A 22143-nucleotide genomic window follows, 5' to 3' on the forward strand; every position below is an offset into this window, starting at 1 on the left:
TCCAGAACCAACTTCAAGTACGTAATCATGCTACCATCTTCGGCTGTAAAGTTTCCTTTGACCTGGTTCACTATAAGTTGAGAGTCACTGCTCGCAAGGAGACTTCGGACCCGCATCTCCTTAGCAAGTCTAAGACCTGCCAGAAGGGCCTCGTATTCAGCGGCGTTGTTCAAAGCTTTGAAGCCGAACCTTACTGCATAGTTTAGCTTGTGGCCCTCCGGCCTTTCCAAGACGATCCCTACCCCTAAGCTAGTCTCTCTTGAGGACCCATCAACAAAAACTTTCCATGTAGGGGGCTCAGCTAGTTCCATTGTCACCTCCATTTCTGGGGCTTTAGCAAACTCAACCATAAAGTCTGCGAGGGCCTGGCCCTTGATGGCGTGTCGATGTCGGAATAATAGATTGAACTCACTGAGCTCGATCAACCATTTTAGCAGGCGCCCTGATGCGTCTGTTTTCTGCATCACCTGCTTCAATGGGAAATTGATGAGAACTTCGATCGAGTGGGCCTGGAAGTACGGCCTCAGTTTTCGTGAGACTGTGATAAGGGCGAGTGCAAATTTCTCCATGTCTGGGTAGTGTGTTTCAGCTGGGAGAAGTGCTTTGCTGACGTAGTACACTGACAACTGGCGCTCACTTTCTTCTCTGACTAGGACAGTGAAATCGCTAAGTACAGCAGTAGTTACTCATCCGATTGAGGTTTTGACAAGAGAGGCACCTCTCCGAGGTGCTTTTTCAGCGCCTGGAAGGCTTCCTTACATTCCGAAGTCCATTGGAATTTCTTTCATTGTTTCAGCACATTGAAAAAAGGTAAGCTTTTATCTGTGGCCCTGGAGATGAAGCGACTGAGTGCAGCTATCCGACCATTGAGGCTTTGGACCTCCTTTGGTTTCTAAGGTGACCTCATCTCTAGCAAGGCCATTATTTTCACTGGATTTGCTTTAATTCCTCTTCGATTGACAATATACCCCAAAAACTGACCCGATGCCACTCCAAAGGTGCACTTGAGGGGATTCAATTTCATATTATACTTTCTAAGTATCTGAAAAGTTTGGTCGGGTGACTTACATGTTCAGCTGCTTAGAGGCTTTTGACTAGCATGTTGTCCATGTAGACTTCCATGGTTTTGCCACGATACTATCTCCAGTGAATCCAAATAGTGGGTCGGTCATGGGGATCAACCCATGTTCAATCTGCATTTTGTTAAAGGTGGAGTTGAAGAATTTGTTCATCGAACTTCCACTGTCGACGAGCATACGTTTGAGCCCGTTTCTGGCCACTACGGCTCTCACAACCAGTGCGTCGCAATGGGGATGGTGAACTCCCTGAGCATTTTCTTGGGAGAATGAAATTGGGGCCATCCTATTGGCCTCTTGGGACTCGTTCACAATGTAAGTGATCATTGGTGGGTCATTCGTTTCTCTTGTATAATTCCTTTGGGCATTCCTTGTGTTGCCGCCGATGTGAGGTCTCCCAATGATAGTGTCGATTTCCCTGATGACTTGGCCCCCAGCAAATGTGGCCTGATCTCTCTGTCTGAACTCTCCTCGGTCCCGAGATTCTTTTTTCCGGGGTGACTGCTCTCTGTGCCTTCGATCTCTCCTGTTCGGGGAAACAAATCTGCGATAATAGTCATTCCTCCTGGAGAGATGTGGGTCGATCCGATCTGAGCGTCGAGGAGCGTCTCTGCATTCATTGATGTCATGCTCATATAGTTGATGAAAAGTACAAAACCTTGCTCCTTCCAAGGGCCTGTTTGATCGTTTCTTCTTCTTTTTCTTGCTATCGGTTCTTCCAGATGGCCCTACTTTGCCAGGAGCATTTTCATATGCCAATACCGGCACTGCATTTAGTGTGGCAGAAGCCAGTGCCTATCCGGAGGTGGGAGCTATTGTGTGACCTACCTGAGTCCATTGCTGAGTAACAAGGTATGCTGCGAGTCCTCGACCTACCTACCTCTGAGGCGGAGGGAGTCCCTGCGCGGCAAGATTTCGGTGATCAATCATTTCTTCACTCACAATTTCCACTCTCATCATTTCCACCAGTTCATCATAGGTGGAGGGATTCTTGCTGCGCACGTCCCTCCAGAACAAAGTATTCATGTTGAACTCACCTTTCAGGGCTGAAAGGGCTTCTCTGTCAGTGACCTTGATTTCATCTGTAAACCTGGAGAGATAGCTTTTCAGCGTCTCCCCGGGGGCCTGCCTCATATCTTGTAGGTGTTGCATTGGTGCCTCTCCTTCTCTGCGTGAGAGGTATTGGTTCAAGAATGCGTTCTTCAAATCTGGCCAACTTCTAGTGCTTAAGGGAGGAAGCCTGTTGTACCACACTTCGGCGGCTCCGCCTAGTGTTAAATGGAAGGCTCTGCATTTCAAAGCGAACGAGGCTCCCCTTAAGCTCATCTGTGTCATGTACTTGGTGAGGTGCTTCTCTGGGTCCCCCTTTCCTTCATACTTGGGGATCTTAGGGGGCATGAAATTTGCTGGCATTGGGAAGCTTCGGATCTCCTTTGAGAAAGGGAGGTTATCGTCATCATCATCAATCTCATAAGATCGACAGGGCCCATCTGACCCTTCATCATCGTGAATGTTTTGGGGAGGTGGAGGTGCCCCTCCTCAACTCCTCCAATTAACTAGGTTCCTCTTGTCCCTCCTATTTCTAGGAGGAGGAGGGCCCTATTATTGTTCCTGATCCGGCCGAACTGATCTACTCACTGGGTGGACCCTATTGCTAGGATCCTTCCCTATCCGGTCGAAGACACTTACGGATCTCTGTTCTTCATATTCTTGAGGAAAGTTATCCCTCAAGTGGGGTTCTGATGGCTGGCTCCCTTGCACATAAGATGTGGCCTCGACGCCTACTTCTCTTTCGAGGGGGCGTTCTCTATGCTGACTGGTGTGGCCTCGGGAACGAGATACTGGGGCTTCCTGCACTGGGTAAGGTCCTTAGGGCATTTGAGAGCCCGGGTGACTTCGGGCTTGCATGAGGAGTTCATGCATTGCCATATTCTGAGCTGCGATATCTCTCATACTCGCAGCTATTTGAGTCATTTCTTCAATGAGTATGGCTGTTCTTCCACCTCGACGATGCCGGTGATGGGGTCTCTAATGAGTAACATTGTTATGGAGCACCTCTTCTTTAGAGGCCTCTCTCATGGGGTTGTCGTTTTCATGGCTATAGCTCATCCTATCTCCTTTTTCAAGGGTGGTGAGAACTTGAATTGTAACTCGACTTTGTTCTTTTTCAAGAACGTGCCCTTTTCAAGGTTAATCGCTAGTTTTTCGATAACTTCTCCGGTGGAGAATGCAGAACTTTGAACGGGAAGTGTTTCCCACAGACGGCGCCAATCTGTTGACCTCGAAAATTGGACCTTTCACGTGGCCAACCGATAGCTACTCCACATATTCCTCCCTGCGCACAATCAACGCACGGTCAGACGCACACGGCTGGGACCAGCGGGGGTGGTGTCCATATACACTCCAACGGTCAAGTCAGGTTCGGATGGTCGAAACAGTACCCAGAGGTTGTGTCAAAAACACTAAGGAGGAGGAAAAAATATATAAACTTGCTATGGAGTGCTATGTAGTAAGAGTTTCATTACCTTTGCCTCTTACCAAACTTTGGGTATTTATAGGTGGGATGAAATGTTGGATGTGGGACACGTGTATACATCTGACGGTATGAGGCGTCCGCTCATAGACGTCAATCAACCGCGTCTGTAGAGTGGACGGACAGTTTGTTTCTCCCGAATTGAGTTGACATAAAGTTAATAAGTCACATCAACTAGCCTCATGGAGACGTCAAATCAATTTAAACCTTAGGTGCAGAAAGGATTTTGGCAAAAATCTCTTTCTAAAATTGGCGACGGATCTTCTGACAGAGGTCCACTTCGCCTCGGCCTCAGGGGCGAGGGCGCTTCAGTCAGTTCAGCAGAATCGCCTATGTCTCGCAGTGTGCTATCAGATCGTTGACATTGGTGAGATCACTTCGGAAACACTTCGGATAGATGTCTATCAGATCGGAATGTGTGGTGGTGGGCATTCCGAGGCGGTTCAGATAAGGGCGTAACAGTTACAACTAATTTGTCCATTTCATCAAATTAAAGGTAAAAAAAATTTTAAAAAAAAAGTTGAAGACAAAATCTTATAATTATAATATGTTATTTATGTTCATTTTATTTGAACAAAGCTACAAATCATCCGATTTCATCACATCAGAAGTAAAATAACCCGTTGTGACCAAATTAAATGAGAAAAGCCTGCTTAGACCTAATTAAGATGCTTATTAACTTTGATATGTTATTTTGCTACTATGATGACTTACAATTACAAAAAATCCTAGAATTTTGAGATAATATTCGGGGGTTTATCTATTTATTAGGGATATGGATATAATTAATTCATCTTAATTCACTACATTCATCCAAACCACATGTTTCGGATTTAAAAAAAAATAAATAAATAAAAGAAAGAAAGAAAGAAAGAGAGAGAGAGAGAGAGAGTCTCAGATATGGTTTAGGCTAATGGAAAACCTTCCTTCGAAGTGGGAAATCTTTATCCTTGAGATACTTTTGTGGGGTTAATATATTAAGAAAAGGCTATAATCATCCTATTTCATCGTATTCGAGGTAATAAAAAATAAAATCTTGCGACCAATTAATATGAGAAAAAGCGTCTTTAGAACCTAAAAGATGCTCTATTAATGGTCCCCCAATGTATAATTAACCTAATCTCCTTTTTTTGGTAAGTGACAACTCACAAACTGGGTTGGGTTGGTAAGAAGCAAAGTTCCTTAATCTGTTGATTAGTACATTTCATGCTTAGCTTTAAGTCTCTATCAACCTCTAATCCTTTCATTAATTCTTACTAACTACTTGATTTGAATGAATAGCATGAAATGAAAGCAATGATTTTCAGTGGCACCCTCGCACTCCACCCTTTCTACTTGGAAATGTGATAAAAATCAAGCCTCTCGGGGCATAGTCCAGTGGTGTAAATGATAGGTGTGAGGTTATTTCACGCCTTGCTAACAGCTGCAATATGGGGGTTCTATTCTTGAAATATGAAATTGAATTCCTTGTAAACGCAGTGTACATACAGCTCTTATTTCCTTACTTGTTGGAACAAATTCCACGATTTATCTTCCTCACAAAATTCTAGAGCCGAGACGGTAAGATTCTTAAGATTGGGGTTCAACCTTTTTAAATTTGATTAAAACCAAACAAGTCATGTCAGTATTGAAGAAGAAAAAAAGGTTAAAAATTACACGAGGTTTAGTGAACAACCGCGTCCAAGGTTGTACCAAACATGCGTCAGTACCGTACTACTTGTGTTCTAATTTCTCCCTGAAAAGTCTTTTCTCAGTGAAGGGTTTGACCCCTATTACCATGTTAAAATGAATTTTGTAATTGTAATTTTTTTTTAAAATGTGTGATTAAAAGATGACTTAATATTTTAAATTTATGTACAAATTATTTTATTAGTAAAATGCGTGATTGAAAATGAGTATAAAAAAATGAATTATTGTATAATGAAGATGAAACAAGGACCAAAGGATATTTTAGTTAAAAAGTAATTTGGTATTTAGGCTCTGTTTGAGCTACATTTTAAAAAATAAAAAATAAAAAAAAATTCTTCCACAGTAATTTAACATAATTTCAACCACACATTTTTCAATGAAATAATATTACACGTAAATCTAAAAATTTTCTTATTTTTTAATCACACATTTCTCATCAACACACTATTCGAAAATGCATTTTCATTCCAATAATATAGCTCAAACAAGACTTACTTTAAAAAAGTAAAATTCTCGAGATCGTTATATATGATAACCTTAAAAATTTTAGATTTTATATTCAACGCGCTTAGATATGTGCAAGCTAAATTTCTCTTTCTTATGCACGGAATTTTGAAAAGTTGGTGGATATAATTTTTGTCAAGTATAACTTTATTTGTCACCTAAAATTCATTACTTATCGAATGTTTGATGCATGGAAATTTAATGAGAAATTTGTCTATTTTTATTCCGCATCTAACATTGTCAACTAAAAGTTTTAAGTTGTTAATGAAGATAAACATTTATACTTATTAATTCAACGTGTATTTTTCGGGTGAATTTCTCTTTGTACGGGTGTTTCTTCCTTTCAACACTTTCTTGTTTATCACTACTATATAAAAAGGGCAATATTTCACTACTTTAGAAAGAACGGTATATTCTTCCATTTTGTCTTACTGTAACTTTTTTTTTTTTATTGAGAGAAAGAAACGACGTCGTTTATTTTACGTGTTGTTGATTTTCCTCAATTTACGCGGCGAGGATTATGTCATAGAGCCTACTTTACTCTTTCTCCATTTTTACACGCTACAGTCATACCTCTCTATTTCTCCACACTATCTCTTTTACCAAAGAAAGTTTATTTTTGAGCACATAAGTAAGTTTAAATAAAAATATTATTTTTATATATGTACGTAAAATGTATATAGTAACCATTTGGTTGATCAAAAAATAATATGAATTAAAATATTTACGAATCGTTTAAATAATAATTTATTGAGGGGGTTAATTCAAGAGCAAAAGTGTGAATTCCATAAATATATGATTGAAAATATGTTTAAAGAAAAATAAATTTTAAAAAATGAAAACCAAACATGTTGACAAATGAATATATTTATTTTTCAAGAAATGGATTTTTATTACCATTTCATTTTTATCATGAAATGATTCTAATCTTAATATATTGGATTGTGCTTCAAAATTACATAATCTATCAAATATACTTTTTAAAATTAATTTTTATAAAGTAATATGTTTTTATGATTTTTATTTTTTTTAAGTAAAGTAATAATGGAGGCTCATGCTCTGGAGGCTCAAGATGAGCCTCCATACTAATGGAAGAAATTGTGGAGCCTCCGTTACACGGAGGAGGCTCAAACATGAGCCTCCATAACATATTATATTATAAAATTAATAAAATTTTAATTATTTTATATTTTTTAGTACTATTATATTATACATTCCAAAAAAAATATAATAAAAACATATTACTTTATAAAAATTAATTTTAAAAATTATATTTGATAGATTATACAATTTTGAAGCACAATCTTAATTTTAAAAATTATATTTGATAGATTATATAATTTTGAAGCACAATCTAACATATTAAGATTAGAATCATTTTATGATAAAAATAAAATAGTGATAAAAACCAATTTCTCAAAAAATAAATATATTCATTTGTTAACATGTTTGGTTTTCATTTTTTAAATTTTATTTTTCTTCAAACATATTTTCAATCATATATTTATGGAATTCATACTTTTGCTCTTGAATTAACCCCCTTAATAAATTATTATTTAAACGGTTCGTAAACATTTTGATTGATATTATTTTTTAGTCATTCAAATGGTTACTATATACTTTTTACGTACATAAATAAAAATTATGTTTTTATTTAAACTTACTTATGTGCTAAAAAATAAGTTTTCTAAAGATACATGATTGATAGCGTGAGAAAATGGTGAAAGAGATAGTATGGAGAAATAGAGAAGCGTGGTTGTAGCGTGTATGTAGAAAAAAGTAAGCCTCCATTATTTTATATATTTTTATTTTAAGAATATTAAAAAAATTAAGCTAATTAATTGAAATTAAATTATTGTTCTGAAAGTCAATGAAGGAAAAAGAAAGTAAAAAAATGCACATTAGAGCCTCCGTAATTACGGAGGCTCAAGAACACATGAGCCTCCGTTATTATGGAGGCTTTCCTCCATAATATACATACATACATACATACATATATATATATATATATTTTTTTTTTTTTTATCAAATATAATTTTTAAAATTAATTTTTATAAAGTAATATGTTTTTATAATTTTTTTTTTTTAATAAAGTAATAATGGAGGCTAATGTAACGGAGGCTCAAGCATGAGCCTCCATAACATATTATATTATAAAATTAATATAGTTTTAATTATTTTATATTTTTTAGTATTATTATATTATACCTTTAAAAAAATCATAAAAAATATTACTTTATAAAAATTAATTTTAAAAATTATATTTGGTAGATTATGTAATTTTGAAGCACAATCTAACATATTAATATTAGAATCATGTTATGATAAAATGAAATGGTAATAAAAACTCATTTCTCGAAAAATAAATATATTCATTTGTTAACATGATTGGTTTTCATTTTTTAAAATTTATTTTTCTTCAAATATTTTTTCAATCATATATTTATGGAACTCACAATTTTACTCTTGAATTAACCCCCTTCTATAAATTATTATTTAAACGGTTCGTAAATATTTTGATTGATATTATTTTTTGGTCATCTAAATTATTACTATATACTTTTTACGTACATATATAAAAATAATATTTTTATTTAAATTTATTTCAATGTTCAAAAATAAACTTTCTAAAGATACATGGTTGATATCGTGGAAAATGGTGAAAGAGATAGTGTGGAGAAATAAAGAAGTATGGTTGTAGCGTGTAAAAATGGAGAAAGAGTAAGCCTCCATTATTTTATGTATTTTTATTTTAAGAATATTAAAAAAATTAAGTTGATTAAATGAAATTAAATTATTGTACTGAGAGTCAATGAAGGAAAAAGAAAGTAAAAAAATGCATGTTAGATATTGCGGAGGCTCATGCTTGAGCTATCTCTATCAAAATGTAAAAAATAAAAATGCATAATAAATCTTCTTATTACGCTAATAAAATTACAATAAATTTTTTTTATTTTTACAAATAACATAAAAAATTATTTTTATTTTCAACAGAAAAAATACATTTAAAAATTAGCAATTTCATAACCAATTTTTTTTTAAATTTTCGGAAATACAATTATAAAAAAAGAAATAATATTGAATTACAACATTTAATTCTTAAGAAATTCAATATTAAATAAATTTTATACATTTATAACAAATTAGAAATTCATATATGCAGCTTACTATATTTGCAGGCAGGTTACCGTATATGCTGCCTACCGTATTTGCAAATAACTTATCGTACTTGTACCTTACCGTCTATGCTGCCTATCGTATATGCTGCATACCGTATTTGCAACTTGCTGTATTTTTATATACAGATTTTTCACTTACAAATACCGAAAATACAGAACACCGTACATTTACTTACCAAATCGAATTTTTAAAAAAAATTCAGATTTTTATTTTTTCAACATAAGCATAAAATAAATATTAAATACATATGAATATGGTGCTGAGAGAAATCAGTATCTTAGTTTTACGTTAAAATTTTTTTTTCAATTTAAAATTCTTTTTATTCTTTTCTCTTCAAATTTTTTACTTACAAGTAACTTTTTGTAAAATAATTTCTGTCTTATACTTTCTTTATTTTTTTAATTTTTTGGCAGGTATGAAAATTGCGTGTTGCATGGTTTTCTTACAATATAAATATATTTTAATTAAAATTGAAAAAATTAAGTTTTTTCATAAAGAAAAAAGAATTAAAAAGTATTTTAAATCGAAAAAAATATTTATAATATGAGTAAAATAAATAAAAAATAAATAAATGCAGAAAAAAATAAAAAACAAAAAAGAAATCTCCTTGCATCATGCGCTAATGTAATGAATCAAACGATTAGACTTCATCAAATAATTCGAATCTTCAATCAATTTTGAAAAATCTATAATTTTGGACACTAATGAAAATGCAATAAATACAAAACTCGTGCAACGCACGTGTCAAAAACTAGTTTTTGAGAGAAAAGAGGTATGATCAACGCTAGTTAGAAATAAATGAATACCAATAAAGATATTACAAGCTTATTTTGTAAAGCATGTTCAAGAATTATTTATAAATAGTTTAAATTATAAAAAAAAATAGACATGAACGATGGATAAGTGGATAATAATTGGAGATCTCTCAAAATGAGAAGATAAAAAGTGACTAGGGTGTTTATAAATATGAGTCAAAAATATGCTAAATAGAAAGCCTAATATTTAAATAAGAATTTAATAAATGAGATAAAAAAAATTATAAATTTATTATTATTATGATTATTATTTTGGCATCAAGAATAGACAAGTTTATATAAGCCCTATCAGGGACGGACGCAGAAATTTTTAGTTAGGGAGTACAATCAAATTATATATAAACCAGATACTTTGTTATTGATTTTTTAATGATTTATACTTGATTCGAGAAAATGCAAATTTTAAATTTAAAAATCAGTTCTTCATTCATATTTTGCTCTTAATTTTCGTCCATTTGATTTCACACAATCATTTTATTAATATTTTGTTCATCACAAGAAAATTCATATTTATGTTTTAAAAAATTTATAGTGTATTTAATAAAACCAATTCAAGTGATTGAAAGGAAAAACTTATAACCAATATTCCATCAAATAAATAAAATTCGTTAAATATAAGTTAAATGAGATATAATCAGTTCAAACACATTCTATGTATAGAAATAGGATATGAGAAAATGCAAATTTAGATTCTAAAATTGAAAATTTGATTGAAAAGTAAAAATATTTAGTAAATGTGATAATTTGTAGAAAAATTTTAAATAAATTTTAAAAAATTAAAAGGGTTGAGGTTTTGGTAAAAGGTGTGGAGGAGAGAGTAAAATCAATAGAAGAAAAAATTCAAATTTATTGTGATTTCGTTCCTGTTTGATGGAATTAAAATCAAATTTTTAGTAAATTTTGATAAAAAGTTAAAAAGTTAAGGATTTCATGAAAATATGTTATAAAAATTAATTATTAACTTTAATTTAGATTAAAATTTAGATTTCAATTATTACCAAACGGGACTTATTCATAAAAAAAGAAAAAAAAGAAAATGGTAATCTCAAAATTTAGGGGGTCACTTGACCCTGCAGGACCCCCCTTGGATCCGCCCTGAGCCCCGTGTCCATGTCGTAAAAGGTTTAAAAAGGCGTTTTGCTGTAATGGATAATAATACCATACACCTATTTTAAGTTTGAAATTCAATATATACTATCACTACTTTTTATTCCACAAAATACCTACCTTTTTAACATACACTCAAACATACCCTAACATACAACACCAAGCACATACACAGGCACACAAAAACAACCATAGATCGACCAACAACCAACCACCACCATTTGGGGTTCATTAATGGAACCATTCCATGACCTAAAGGCAATCAGGAGTTGCTCAATTCATGGATCCGTAACAATAACATTGTTACCTCATGGATCCTCAATTCAGTGTCCAAGGAAATTTTAGCTAGTGTGCTGTATTTTGAGTCGCATGTGAAACATGGACAGATTTAAATAAACATTACCAACAAAGTAATGGTCCGTGCATGTTTCAATTGAAACCAAAATTGATGAAACATATGCAATGAGATCTTATTTTGTTGGAAATATTTGCACCACCGAGGAAAATGGAGAATAAACCAAAACCATAATAACAAGAAGATAAAATAGACAGATGGTGATCAAAATGAATATGAAGGCTCGAACGCGTAATCGATGTCCTCAAATGGTATTTGCCCCCTCTCCTTTTATTGGGATGCTTCAAGGGATCTCCGGCAAATGGTTTGTAGGATTATAACAAGCCTTGTAAGAGATTAAACACCAAAGCACAAGTGTAATCTCCCAAAACTTGAAGAACACAATGAAGGAAATTATGAATTTGAAATAATCCTTTTGTGGAATGAAGTATTATGTTTCCAGATTTTTTCATAGTGATTTTCATGTCCATTAGTCACATATATATAGGTATGAAACATTGTATCACGAAATGGTGCCAAATGAGAGTGAAAAGTTGCCAAAATCAAATCACAATCGTCTCCAACGGTCACGACGGGACTACCATGCGACCGCATGGCACAACTCCATGCGACCGCATGGAGGACTTCACTCACGAGACCTTGGTCCCTGCACATGGCCATGCGATCGCATAGGCCAAACTTTGGCCTCCGTTTTGCATTTTCATTCCACCTCGATTTTTATTGATTGTTGAACAAATATATAACAATCCCCCACTTGTTCAACACTCAAAGTATACAATACACATGCATAAGGATTAGATATCTTTCGATTTGAATCTAACCATAGTGTAATTCAAACAAAGTAAAGTCGGAATCAAAGGTAGCTGTAGGTTTGAACCATTTATTCCAAGTGACAATACCGGTTCGAACACACACACGAGTACCATGTGTTCTTAAGTTCCTCAATCTCGTTTTACACTTTTTATGGCCTTGTGATTATCCTATTCAACAAACTTTTAAAAGAGAAACTCCAACTCTCTGTTGAGGCGGCACCACCTCGAAGTTCGTTTAGGTGAAGTTCTTCCGGTACCTTTGTTACCTTTAGAGGTACTTGTGTTTTAGTACTGAACTTCATTAAGAGTTTCAATGCTCAACCCTCATTTCAGTAACAACCAGCATTATTTTACTTAGGATAGGGTTATTGCGGATTTTAATAATTCCCACATATCGAATGACTTGTTTGTTACCCTTTGAACCCATGGATTATCCCTTTGAGTAAGTGACGAGTAGGGTTGCCGTCATTGGTGGACCTTTATATCTTAGGAGTTTCAACCCCATCCTACTCGAAGTAGATGCCACTAAAGTTTTATTTAGTGGTCTAGTTGAAGGATCCGCTAAATTCTCTTCGAAAATTATTTCACTTTTGATAATTTCCTTGTGACGTCACTTCTAAGACTTATATGTCTTTACTTCTCATTTTATGTGACTTAGTATCTTATCAAAATATAGCTAGCCAATGATCGATTCATTTGATAGATACAACCTGTCACCATCAAGAAGCCACATGCTACCCACTTACTTTAAAGCCTTATTGATTTTTCAAAACATCGTTGGATGATTGCCTTCAAATCATTATACTAGTCAATCACTTTTATTTGTGGATATTTCCATCCTTGGGTATTCACTTTTCATCATTGAATTATTACAATGATATTCAATGAATATTCTTTAAATATTCCATTGTTTTTTGCAAGTGCCACAATTCCTATAGACTTAGTGTGTTTCATTCTTACAAGGCATTCTCTACCTTTCTCCATCATAGATGTATTTCTATGATTAAAAGGTACAGGATACGATAACTTTTAAATTAAGTTACCCCCACAATTCCTTAATTAAGAATTCTTATGCAATCTTGTAATATTGCATCCATATATCTTTGAACTTCTCATATAAGTTCATAAGATTAATTTTAACCCCCACATTTCGGGTTATACTCGAACTTAGAGTTCCTTAATATGTTAACCCCCACAATTGGGATTATATTTGAACTTAGAGTTCATTAACTCTTTTGTAGTTCAATTTGTTTATCACTTCAATAATAACCGTGAAAGTCTACATTAATTCACAATGTACTTCAATCCACTATTTAATTTTGATCACACAATTTGATCAAGGTCAACTCATATGTCATCTCATAGACCTACCATGCTTTTCAAGCAAAAACCAACTCAATTTGGTTTTATGATTGAAGTCAAATTCATCAATGAATAAGACTAATCATCTTGATTCCCAAGAGTTATTACTATCACTTTCGTAACCTTCACAAGATAGCATCATATCATCTCAATGACATGATACATATTCGCCTTATTCACTTTTGGACAAAATCACATTTTGTCTCTTTTATATGGAAACACGATTTTGCATAAGATTATCTCTCTTAATTTATGGCTATCAATATTTCAATAGAACATGAAATCAATCATCAAGTTTATCAAATAATTCTCATATTCCAATAGAAAAAGTAGTCATGAAATTTCATGAGCTTTCAACAAATAGTAGGCATCCTTTCACATTTATGCACATCCTTTAGACCCATTAAATATTAATAGATTGGTCTCAAAACACAAATATGGATGTACTTTACTTGCACTTTGAAGTTCATAAACCAACATAATGGTAAAAGCATCGTGCAACAACGGAAACATGTGGGCTACCCAAGTGGGTTCTTGTATTATCCAAGCAAATGTGACAGCCTATATATTGGAATTAATCACCGAATAACAACCATGATCAAATAGATCTTTAGCCACCACAATTGGTTTAAATTGCATTCTTTAAAATGTTATGCATAAAAGCCATTTCCAATTGTCACAGCAAAGTGAGAGTAATCAATTAATTAAAACTGATTTCCACAATATCCTTTATACATGAAGTTTATTTAGAGCATATTATAAATTTTGTCATACTAATATGTAAACACAATTTGTGCTCTACAAAATATTTCCATGTCTTAGCAATTTCCAATAGAAACAATTCACGATTTGTCATACTTTATGCAAATATAATTGGCATAAAATCATCTCACTTAATATCATACGATTAAATGAGGCTATCAACATTAACTCAAGTTAATATGAGTTCAACAAGACATGAAATCAATCAAACAAATTTATCATGTCATTTTCAATTTCTAGTAGAAGAAATGATCATGAAAGTGCACATACTTTCTTTCATATAATTCTAACACATTAGAATTTTCCCATATGCAATATAATGATTTTCATTTCAGTAATTATGCAATCAAAAACTTCAACCCTTTAACTATATGGGTGAATGCCAAAATTATGCACCCTCAAGTGAACACTTGCGAATTAATTTATTTCCAAATAAGGAACACACATTTTCCCTTAATTTACAGTAAATTAGCAAAGTAGATCATAAATCACGTAATCAATTATCATGCCATAAAATTGATCATAGAATATCTCATAATATTCCACACAATTTTCCACAAATAAGAGGCTTAATTAGCAAAGTTTTCACTTTGTACAGAATCACATAAGTCATTCAACTTTTCATGTTGACACCAAGTCAGTCTTTACCATAGTCCTTTAATTAGCCTCTACCATTTCCATATATTTAATCATCACAGATTCATTTGTATAATAATTGACCAACTATTACGCAGCCATGCATTATGAACGGTCACCAATGGCTGTAAACTGATGGAAGGAATAGGCAGATATGTTCACATTAACGAATCCACCGTTTCATAAATTAATATACGTGCAAGCATTTGTTCATGCCTTATGGATAGAATATTCAGTTTTGCATAAAAACCCAATCAAAATTCCATAGGCACAGAACATTTGTTGGATTTAAAAGGTGCCGGCAAATTATCACTAATAAACAAAACTGCCAACTTTACAAATGGTTTAGTTTGCAAAAGAATGAAAAGTCGCCACTTAATCAATTTAATAAACTGCCTTAAAACCATATCAACTTTTCATCTCCATTGGCGGCGAATTTGGACAATTATTCAAACAGAATATAGTATTTTAGACCAAAGAAAATTCAATGGCATATAAATACGGCAATCATTGAATTTGATCATTAATTATTCTAGGGTTATCATATGGCATCATAAATACCAGATGTTACAGGTTATTATCATATAACCTTTGGCCCCAAACATCGTCATTATATGAATTAAAAGGTGCCAAAAATAAACTACCAACATCAAAATTTGGGGACGCTCCGAATGCACACACACGCTGGAAACAAAATGCATTCCAGATTTGTGAGCAAAGTTCTGGTCCGTTTTGTCCATGCAAATTATGCACACAAAAAGGTTCAAAAATCATGACCAATTATGCAAATATAGGCAGGCATGCACATTCAACCATAGAACCATCATATATCATTTATTGAATCAAATTATATAGCACTTATCTGGAGTTTGTCCGTTTGCGGCAAACCAGATTCAATCCTTTCATTCTTCAACAGATGCCCCTTTTTTTTTTCATCAAACGTTCCAGATTTCTTTTGGTAGAATTCGTCCCATCAATATTGATCCAATCAAACAATTGTTGATTCATCAACTTGATCGCGCCAAAGTGATTCCATTCTCCATCATAAAATACCGTTTGAGATTTTTGGAAATATTTGCACCACCGGGGAAAATGGAGAATAAACCAAAACCATAATAACAAGAAGATAAAATAGACAAGATGAAAATCAAAATTAATATGAAGGCTCGAACGCGTAATCGCTGTCCTCAAACGGTATTTGCCCCCTCTCCTTTTATTGGGATGCTTCAAGAGATCTCCGGCAAATGGTTTGTAGGATTATAACAAGCCTTGTAAGAGATTAAACACCAAAACACAAGTGTAATCTCCCAAAACTTGAAGAACACAATAAAGGAAATTATGAATATGAAAAAAAAAGGGATATTTAATCCTTTTGTGGAATAAAGTATTATGTTTCCAGATTTTTTCATAGTGATTTTCATGTCCATTAATCACATATATATAGGTATGAAACATTGTATCACGAAATGGTGCCAAATGAGAGTGAAAAGCCGCCAAAATCAAATCACAATCGTCTCCAACAGTCACGGCGGGACTACCATGCGACCGCATGGCGCAACCCCATGCAGCTACATGGAGGACTTCACTCACGGGACCTTAGTCCCTGCACATGGCCATGCGACCACATGGCCATTTTGCCCATGCGGTCGCATGGGTCAAACTTTGGCCTCCATTTTGCATTTTCATTCCACCTCGGTTCTTATTGATTGTTGAACAAATATATAACATATTCCACTAAATTGAAAATGATTTAGAAAGAACTTTGCAGTTACAAGCCTGTCTGTTCATGTGGGAAATGCATTTGTAGAAGAGATAAGAAACTCATTGAATATCATCAAATGGAGTCTGTACTGTCCTTTCGAATGGGGCTACATGAATCTTATGCTCAAATCAAGGGAAATTGTCGTTGATGGACCCTAAACCCTGTCTCTTTAACAAGGTATTTGCATTGGTTTCTGAAGAAGAGAAACAAAGAAAATCCAGCATGACGAATGATGCATCAGGAACAAAACTTTACGCAAACACTTAATCCTGTTCAAACATTTGATTAACATGTCGAGTGCTCATCTCAAAGCAGTAAAATTGGCGTTAGAGAAAGTTGTTAGCTCTAGTAAAGCATTAGGTACATGCTTCTCAATATCTATTTAGGCATGTTTGAGCCTCATTTTTACCTCATTAAAATGAAAAATATGACCGTTATCCATCACATCAAGCCACCATTTTTGAATTTCTATCTCTTATGTGAGACCCCATAACGGCTATATTTTTCATTCTCATTCTACAAATAATGTGGTTCAAATGGGCTATCTAACATTCAATTCATCTAGGCATTGGGTGGTAGGCTCGGATGCCACGAGCCACATATGTTCTAATTAGTCAGCATTTCACACATTGAGGACCATTGAAAATGCATATATTATGTTGCCTTCGTATAAAAATTCCTGCGCAGTTGATTGGAAGCGTGAAAATTTTCCTGGAATTTACGCTTAATGACGTTCTATATGTCCCTCAATTCCAATTTAACTTACTGTCAGTCAGTTCCTTAACAATGAATTCGTCTTAGTTTATCAAATTTCTCACTGATTCTTGCTTAGTCCAGGATCTAATCACATTTGTTGGGTTTTGATACCCAATAAATCTTAGGCAATGATATTACTTGTTGAAATTTTCAGTCGTCATTGATGATTGAATTAAACATCGTCACCTCAATGAAATGACCCGATTCGAAAACTATTTGGGATCATTGGAAGCAACCTAATTTAATTAGATTTGCTCATGGCCCGTTCTATTTACATTCTGGAGGCTCATATAGGTTTGGGCCATTATCCATCATATTTACTTGGCCCATTTGTTGCATTAGTTTTAGCCCACCTTTTCACCTAATCTAATATATATGGCTACCTCCTTATCAATCGTTTGTTTTTCTTGCTTTGAGTTGTGATTGCGGCTGTTGCATTGTGCTCTCTTTCACCACCTTCATATCTCATTTCTCGTCTTTGTGGCTACAACAAAACACCCTTTTCCTTTTTCCTTTGTGTGTATAAACTAGAGCAACTAAAGGTTAATTAAGGTATCAAAAGCAAAACTGGACTCTTAATGAACTCATTTCATATTGTTTAAAAAAAAATCTACAACAAGAGAGAAGTATAAGTACTCACTTGGTTAGTACCTCTAAGGATAAACTAAAGAATAAGAAAACTACATCCAAATTAGTTCAAAAGAAACAGTCAATGCATGAAAAGAATAAATCATCTAACTGTTACTTTTGTGAAAATCCTAGGCACACGAAGAGAGATTATACTAAATACCACGTTTAGCATGTAAAGTTAAGAACACTTCTCATTTTGGTTTGTTCTGAGTTTAATTTAGTTTCATTATCTAGACACACTTTGTGGATAAATTTTGGTATCGCTATTCAAATAAGCGTATCTATGCGGGGTTGCCTAAATAGCCTAAAATCAATTGATATGAAAGATTCATCTATGTGAGGCCATGGCAAATTAATTAAAGTTGAGTCTATAAGGATTTTAGGTTATTATTAAAGGTTGGTTATTATTTGAATTTGAAAGAGACATTTGTAGTATCGTCTTTTTAGACGAAATTTGATTTCTATTTCTACATTAAACAAATCTGCTAACTTTTGTTCAATTCAAAATAGTCAGTGTCTTCTTCTTAATTCAAATATTATAGGTACCAGTTCTTTATCCGGTTATGATAACATATATCTATCTAATACGGTTTCCTCATTTAAAGAAACTTTGCATTTGAACTCACATAGTATTAAACATAAATTAGCCAATGAGAATTTTGCTTTGTTATGGTATAAGCGGTTAGGACACACATCTCAAAATAGAGAAAAATCTTGTGTCAAAAGGAATTCTTGATTTCTTTAATTTTTCAGACTTAAGTGTTTATGTTAATTACATTAAGGGAAAACAAATAAATATAAAGGAATTAGGAGCCAATAGAACTTTAGACATCTAAGAACTAATTCATACAGATATCTGTAGGCCATTCTTTTCGGTTTCTTGAAATGGTCAACGGTCATTTATTATGTTCATAGACAATTTTTCTCGTTATGGTTACTTGTATCTCTTCACGAGAAATCCTAATCACTGGACATGTTCAAGGTTTATAAGGCATGGGATTCAAAATCAACTTAGCAAAAGAGTAATAAAAAAAAATCATATATGGTCGTGGTGGTGAATATTATTGAATATATAACAGATAAGGAGAACAATGCCCAGAACCTTTTGCTAAAATTCCTAAAATATGTGGAATTTCCCTACACTACATTAGAATCTTTCTAGGTCGAAACACTAAAAACTGCAGCTTAAATTCTCAATAAATTTTTGAAACAAGAAATATCCGATTCCTTGAGGATGTAGAGTTTCTAGGGAGAGATAATGTTTTAAGGTTAAGGATTTTGTTTTTGAAGAAGATATATATATATATATATATACTTGTTTCAAAAATTTATTGAGGATGTAGAGTTTCTAGGGGGAGATAATGTTTTAAGGTTAAGGATTTTGTTTTTGAAGAAGAAATATATATATATTACAAAACCTCTCATATACAATGAAAAGATTGTTTTAGAAGAACAAACTCAACAAACTAAAGAATAAATATCATTAGGAAAATCCACTAAAGAAAAGAGAAAGGTAATTAGGATAATTTTATAATCTTTCTCCAAAAATGTAAGGATGGCATGGGACTGATGGAGGCAGATATGATAAATCAACTTTAATCAAGCCGTGCAAAAGAATAATTCTCAAGAATGGATTGATACCTTGAATAAAAGATAAAAATGACGTTTGGAACTCATTCCATTGCCTAAAGGTGAGAAGCATATTGGCTATAAATGGGTATTTAAAACCAAGAGAGATTTGAAGGGTATGAGGAGAGATATAAGGCTTGTCTAATTGTAAATGACTTTACTCCAAAGGAAGGCATTAATTTTAAAGACTTTCTCTCCGCTTTCTATGAAAGAATCTTTTAAGACTATTATGATACTCGTGACACATTTTGATCTTGAGCTACATCTGATGGTTTACAAATTAAAAAATCCATCTATGGGATTAAATAATTTTTTCGTTAATGGCATCACAAATTTCATCAAATAATTATCTTGTTTGGTTATAAGATAAATACAATTAATGATTGTGTATACCACAAGTTCAGTGAGAGTAAGTGTATTTTTCTAGTATTGGATGTCAGTATTTGCTTAGAATGATATATAATCTATTGCACGAAATCAAGCAATTTCTAGTATAGAATTTTGAAATGAAAGATCTTGGAGACGTCTCTTTTGTGTTAAGGATACAAATAAGTAGGGGTCGTTCTCGGGGTATATTTGAATTATCACAAAAGAATTACATCGGTAAGTTCATAAAAAATTTGGAATGTAGGTATGTAAATCATGTGATACCCTATTACTAAGGGAGACAAGTTTAGTCTCAATTAGTGCCTCGAGAATAAAATTAAAAAGAGGAAAATACAAAAATTCTCAGTACTTCAGCAATTGGGAGTTTAATGTATGCTAATGTTTGCGTACATTTGGAAATGATATTCATTATTTGAATGCTAGGCAAATATTTTAGTAACTTTGGGTTGGATATCTAAAAAACAGCCAATTAGGTTATTCAGTATTTACAGAGAACTAAAGATTGCATGAACATTCAGGAAAATCATACCAATTGGAGATCATTGAATATTCTGATTCTTATCATAGAATATGACTAGAAACTTTATCACTAGGCTGTACATTTTTGTTGGATTTGAAAGGTCACTTTAGTTATTCTGTGACAGTAGTAGTCTTGTATTCCAACACGAACTTGATGATGTCAAAGTTTATAGACATCAAGTTTCTAGTTGTTAAGGAAATAATTCAAAGTATTCAGGTTTTTATGGAATAATTAGGACAAACTCTATATTTGCAGATCCACTTAATAAGAGGCTATCATCCAAGGTCTTTCATGAGCATACGACTCACATGAATGTTGCATATTTTGATGATATGCCAATTAGAGGGATTTGTATTCGTATGTTGTCTATTTTAGGCACATAATTTTATCCATGGATATTCAATTTATTTCAGAAATAAATTTTTTAGCTCCGTTCCACTCTGATTAAAATTTATGGTTGATCTCATTAAAGAATAAGGTATGACCAGTTGGAAATGGGTATGTTTGGATCACATTGCATATAATTTTTATGTTACACATCCACATTTAATCTATGTCATTTGATTATGTTTATGTACGTGATCATTGAGAGTTTATTTATGATATTTATAATGAAGAGCGCTTTGATTCTATATTAACATAATTGATGGACGAAATTAGAGGTGGGCGCGGGTCGGTTCGGTTCTAAAGAGAACCGAACCAAACCAAAATTTTCGGATATCCAGTAAATGGAACCGTCGGGTCCAAATATAATTATGGAATCGTTCGGGTTCAAATCGGTTCGGTTCCGTTCCATTCCATTCGGTTCCGTACTATAATTAATTTTTTTAATATTTATAAAAACACTATATAAATACAACTAATGACACATTCAATCGTAGTTTAACAAATTAACATAGTCAAATTTAATAACATGTAAATAACAAGTTGTTCAACAACATTAATTTACCGATGCTTACAATTTACAAATACCAAAGAGTAGATACTAATACTAAAACTTTAACTATCCATCAATTGCTTGACTTGTCATACTCACTATTAAGAAACTCTGCAAGAAGAAACTGAAAAGGCACTATTAATTTATTAACAATCATAAATAAATTCAAATTTATTCTATATTATCTATATATATATATATTGTACAAATTAAGGCCTCAACTGTTTTAGGAGTTAAAGAACTCCTAAATGGATCAAGAACGAGCCCTTCAATACTAAATGCTGACTCAGAAGCAACTGTAGATATAGGAATGGCAAGAACGTCCCTTGCAACCTCAGATAAAATTTCAAATCTTGATTTATTAATCTTCCACCAATTCAAAATGTCAAAATTTTCATCACTAGCATCTTCAATGGATTCCATTAGATATCGTTGTACCTCATATTTTCCAAAAAAATCCATTTTGGTAGTTTTCAATTTCTTGTACCCAAAATCAAAATTGCAATCATCACAATCATCATCGTCATTCAAGTCCTCCAACAAAGTGACTCCATCATTAGATTCATCACCCCTACTTCCGCTTCCACTCGATCCATTGTTTGAACGATGACATCCTTTTTGTTGGTTATATAAAGAATATAATAAGTTCATGAGCTCGTTTTTTGTGGCTTCAACTTAATACTGTCATACA

The 22143-nt window shown here is 33.3% G+C and overlaps 1 protein-coding gene across 1 annotated transcript; it reads right to left on the minus strand.

Moving 5' to 3' along the window:
- Positions 1 to 1094: 1094 nt before the first annotated feature.
- On the minus strand, positions 1095 to 2411 carry LOC111377157. The gene is made up of 3 exons (XM_023000214.1): positions 2114 to 2411; positions 1905 to 1976; positions 1095 to 1843 (listed from the first exon to the last, which is right to left on the minus strand). Exons 1-3 carry the CDS (start codon positions 2409 to 2411, stop codon positions 1095 to 1097), a joined length of 1119 nt encoding a protein of 372 aa, XP_022855982.1.
- Positions 2412 to 22143: the final 19732 nt, after the last annotated feature.

The sequence above is a fragment of the Olea europaea genome, unplaced genomic scaffold (genome assembly GCF_002742605.1).
Source record: "Olea europaea var. sylvestris unplaced genomic scaffold, O_europaea_v1 scaffold1611, whole genome shotgun sequence".
Taxonomy (NCBI): Eukaryota; Viridiplantae; Streptophyta; class Magnoliopsida; order Lamiales; family Oleaceae; genus Olea; species Olea europaea.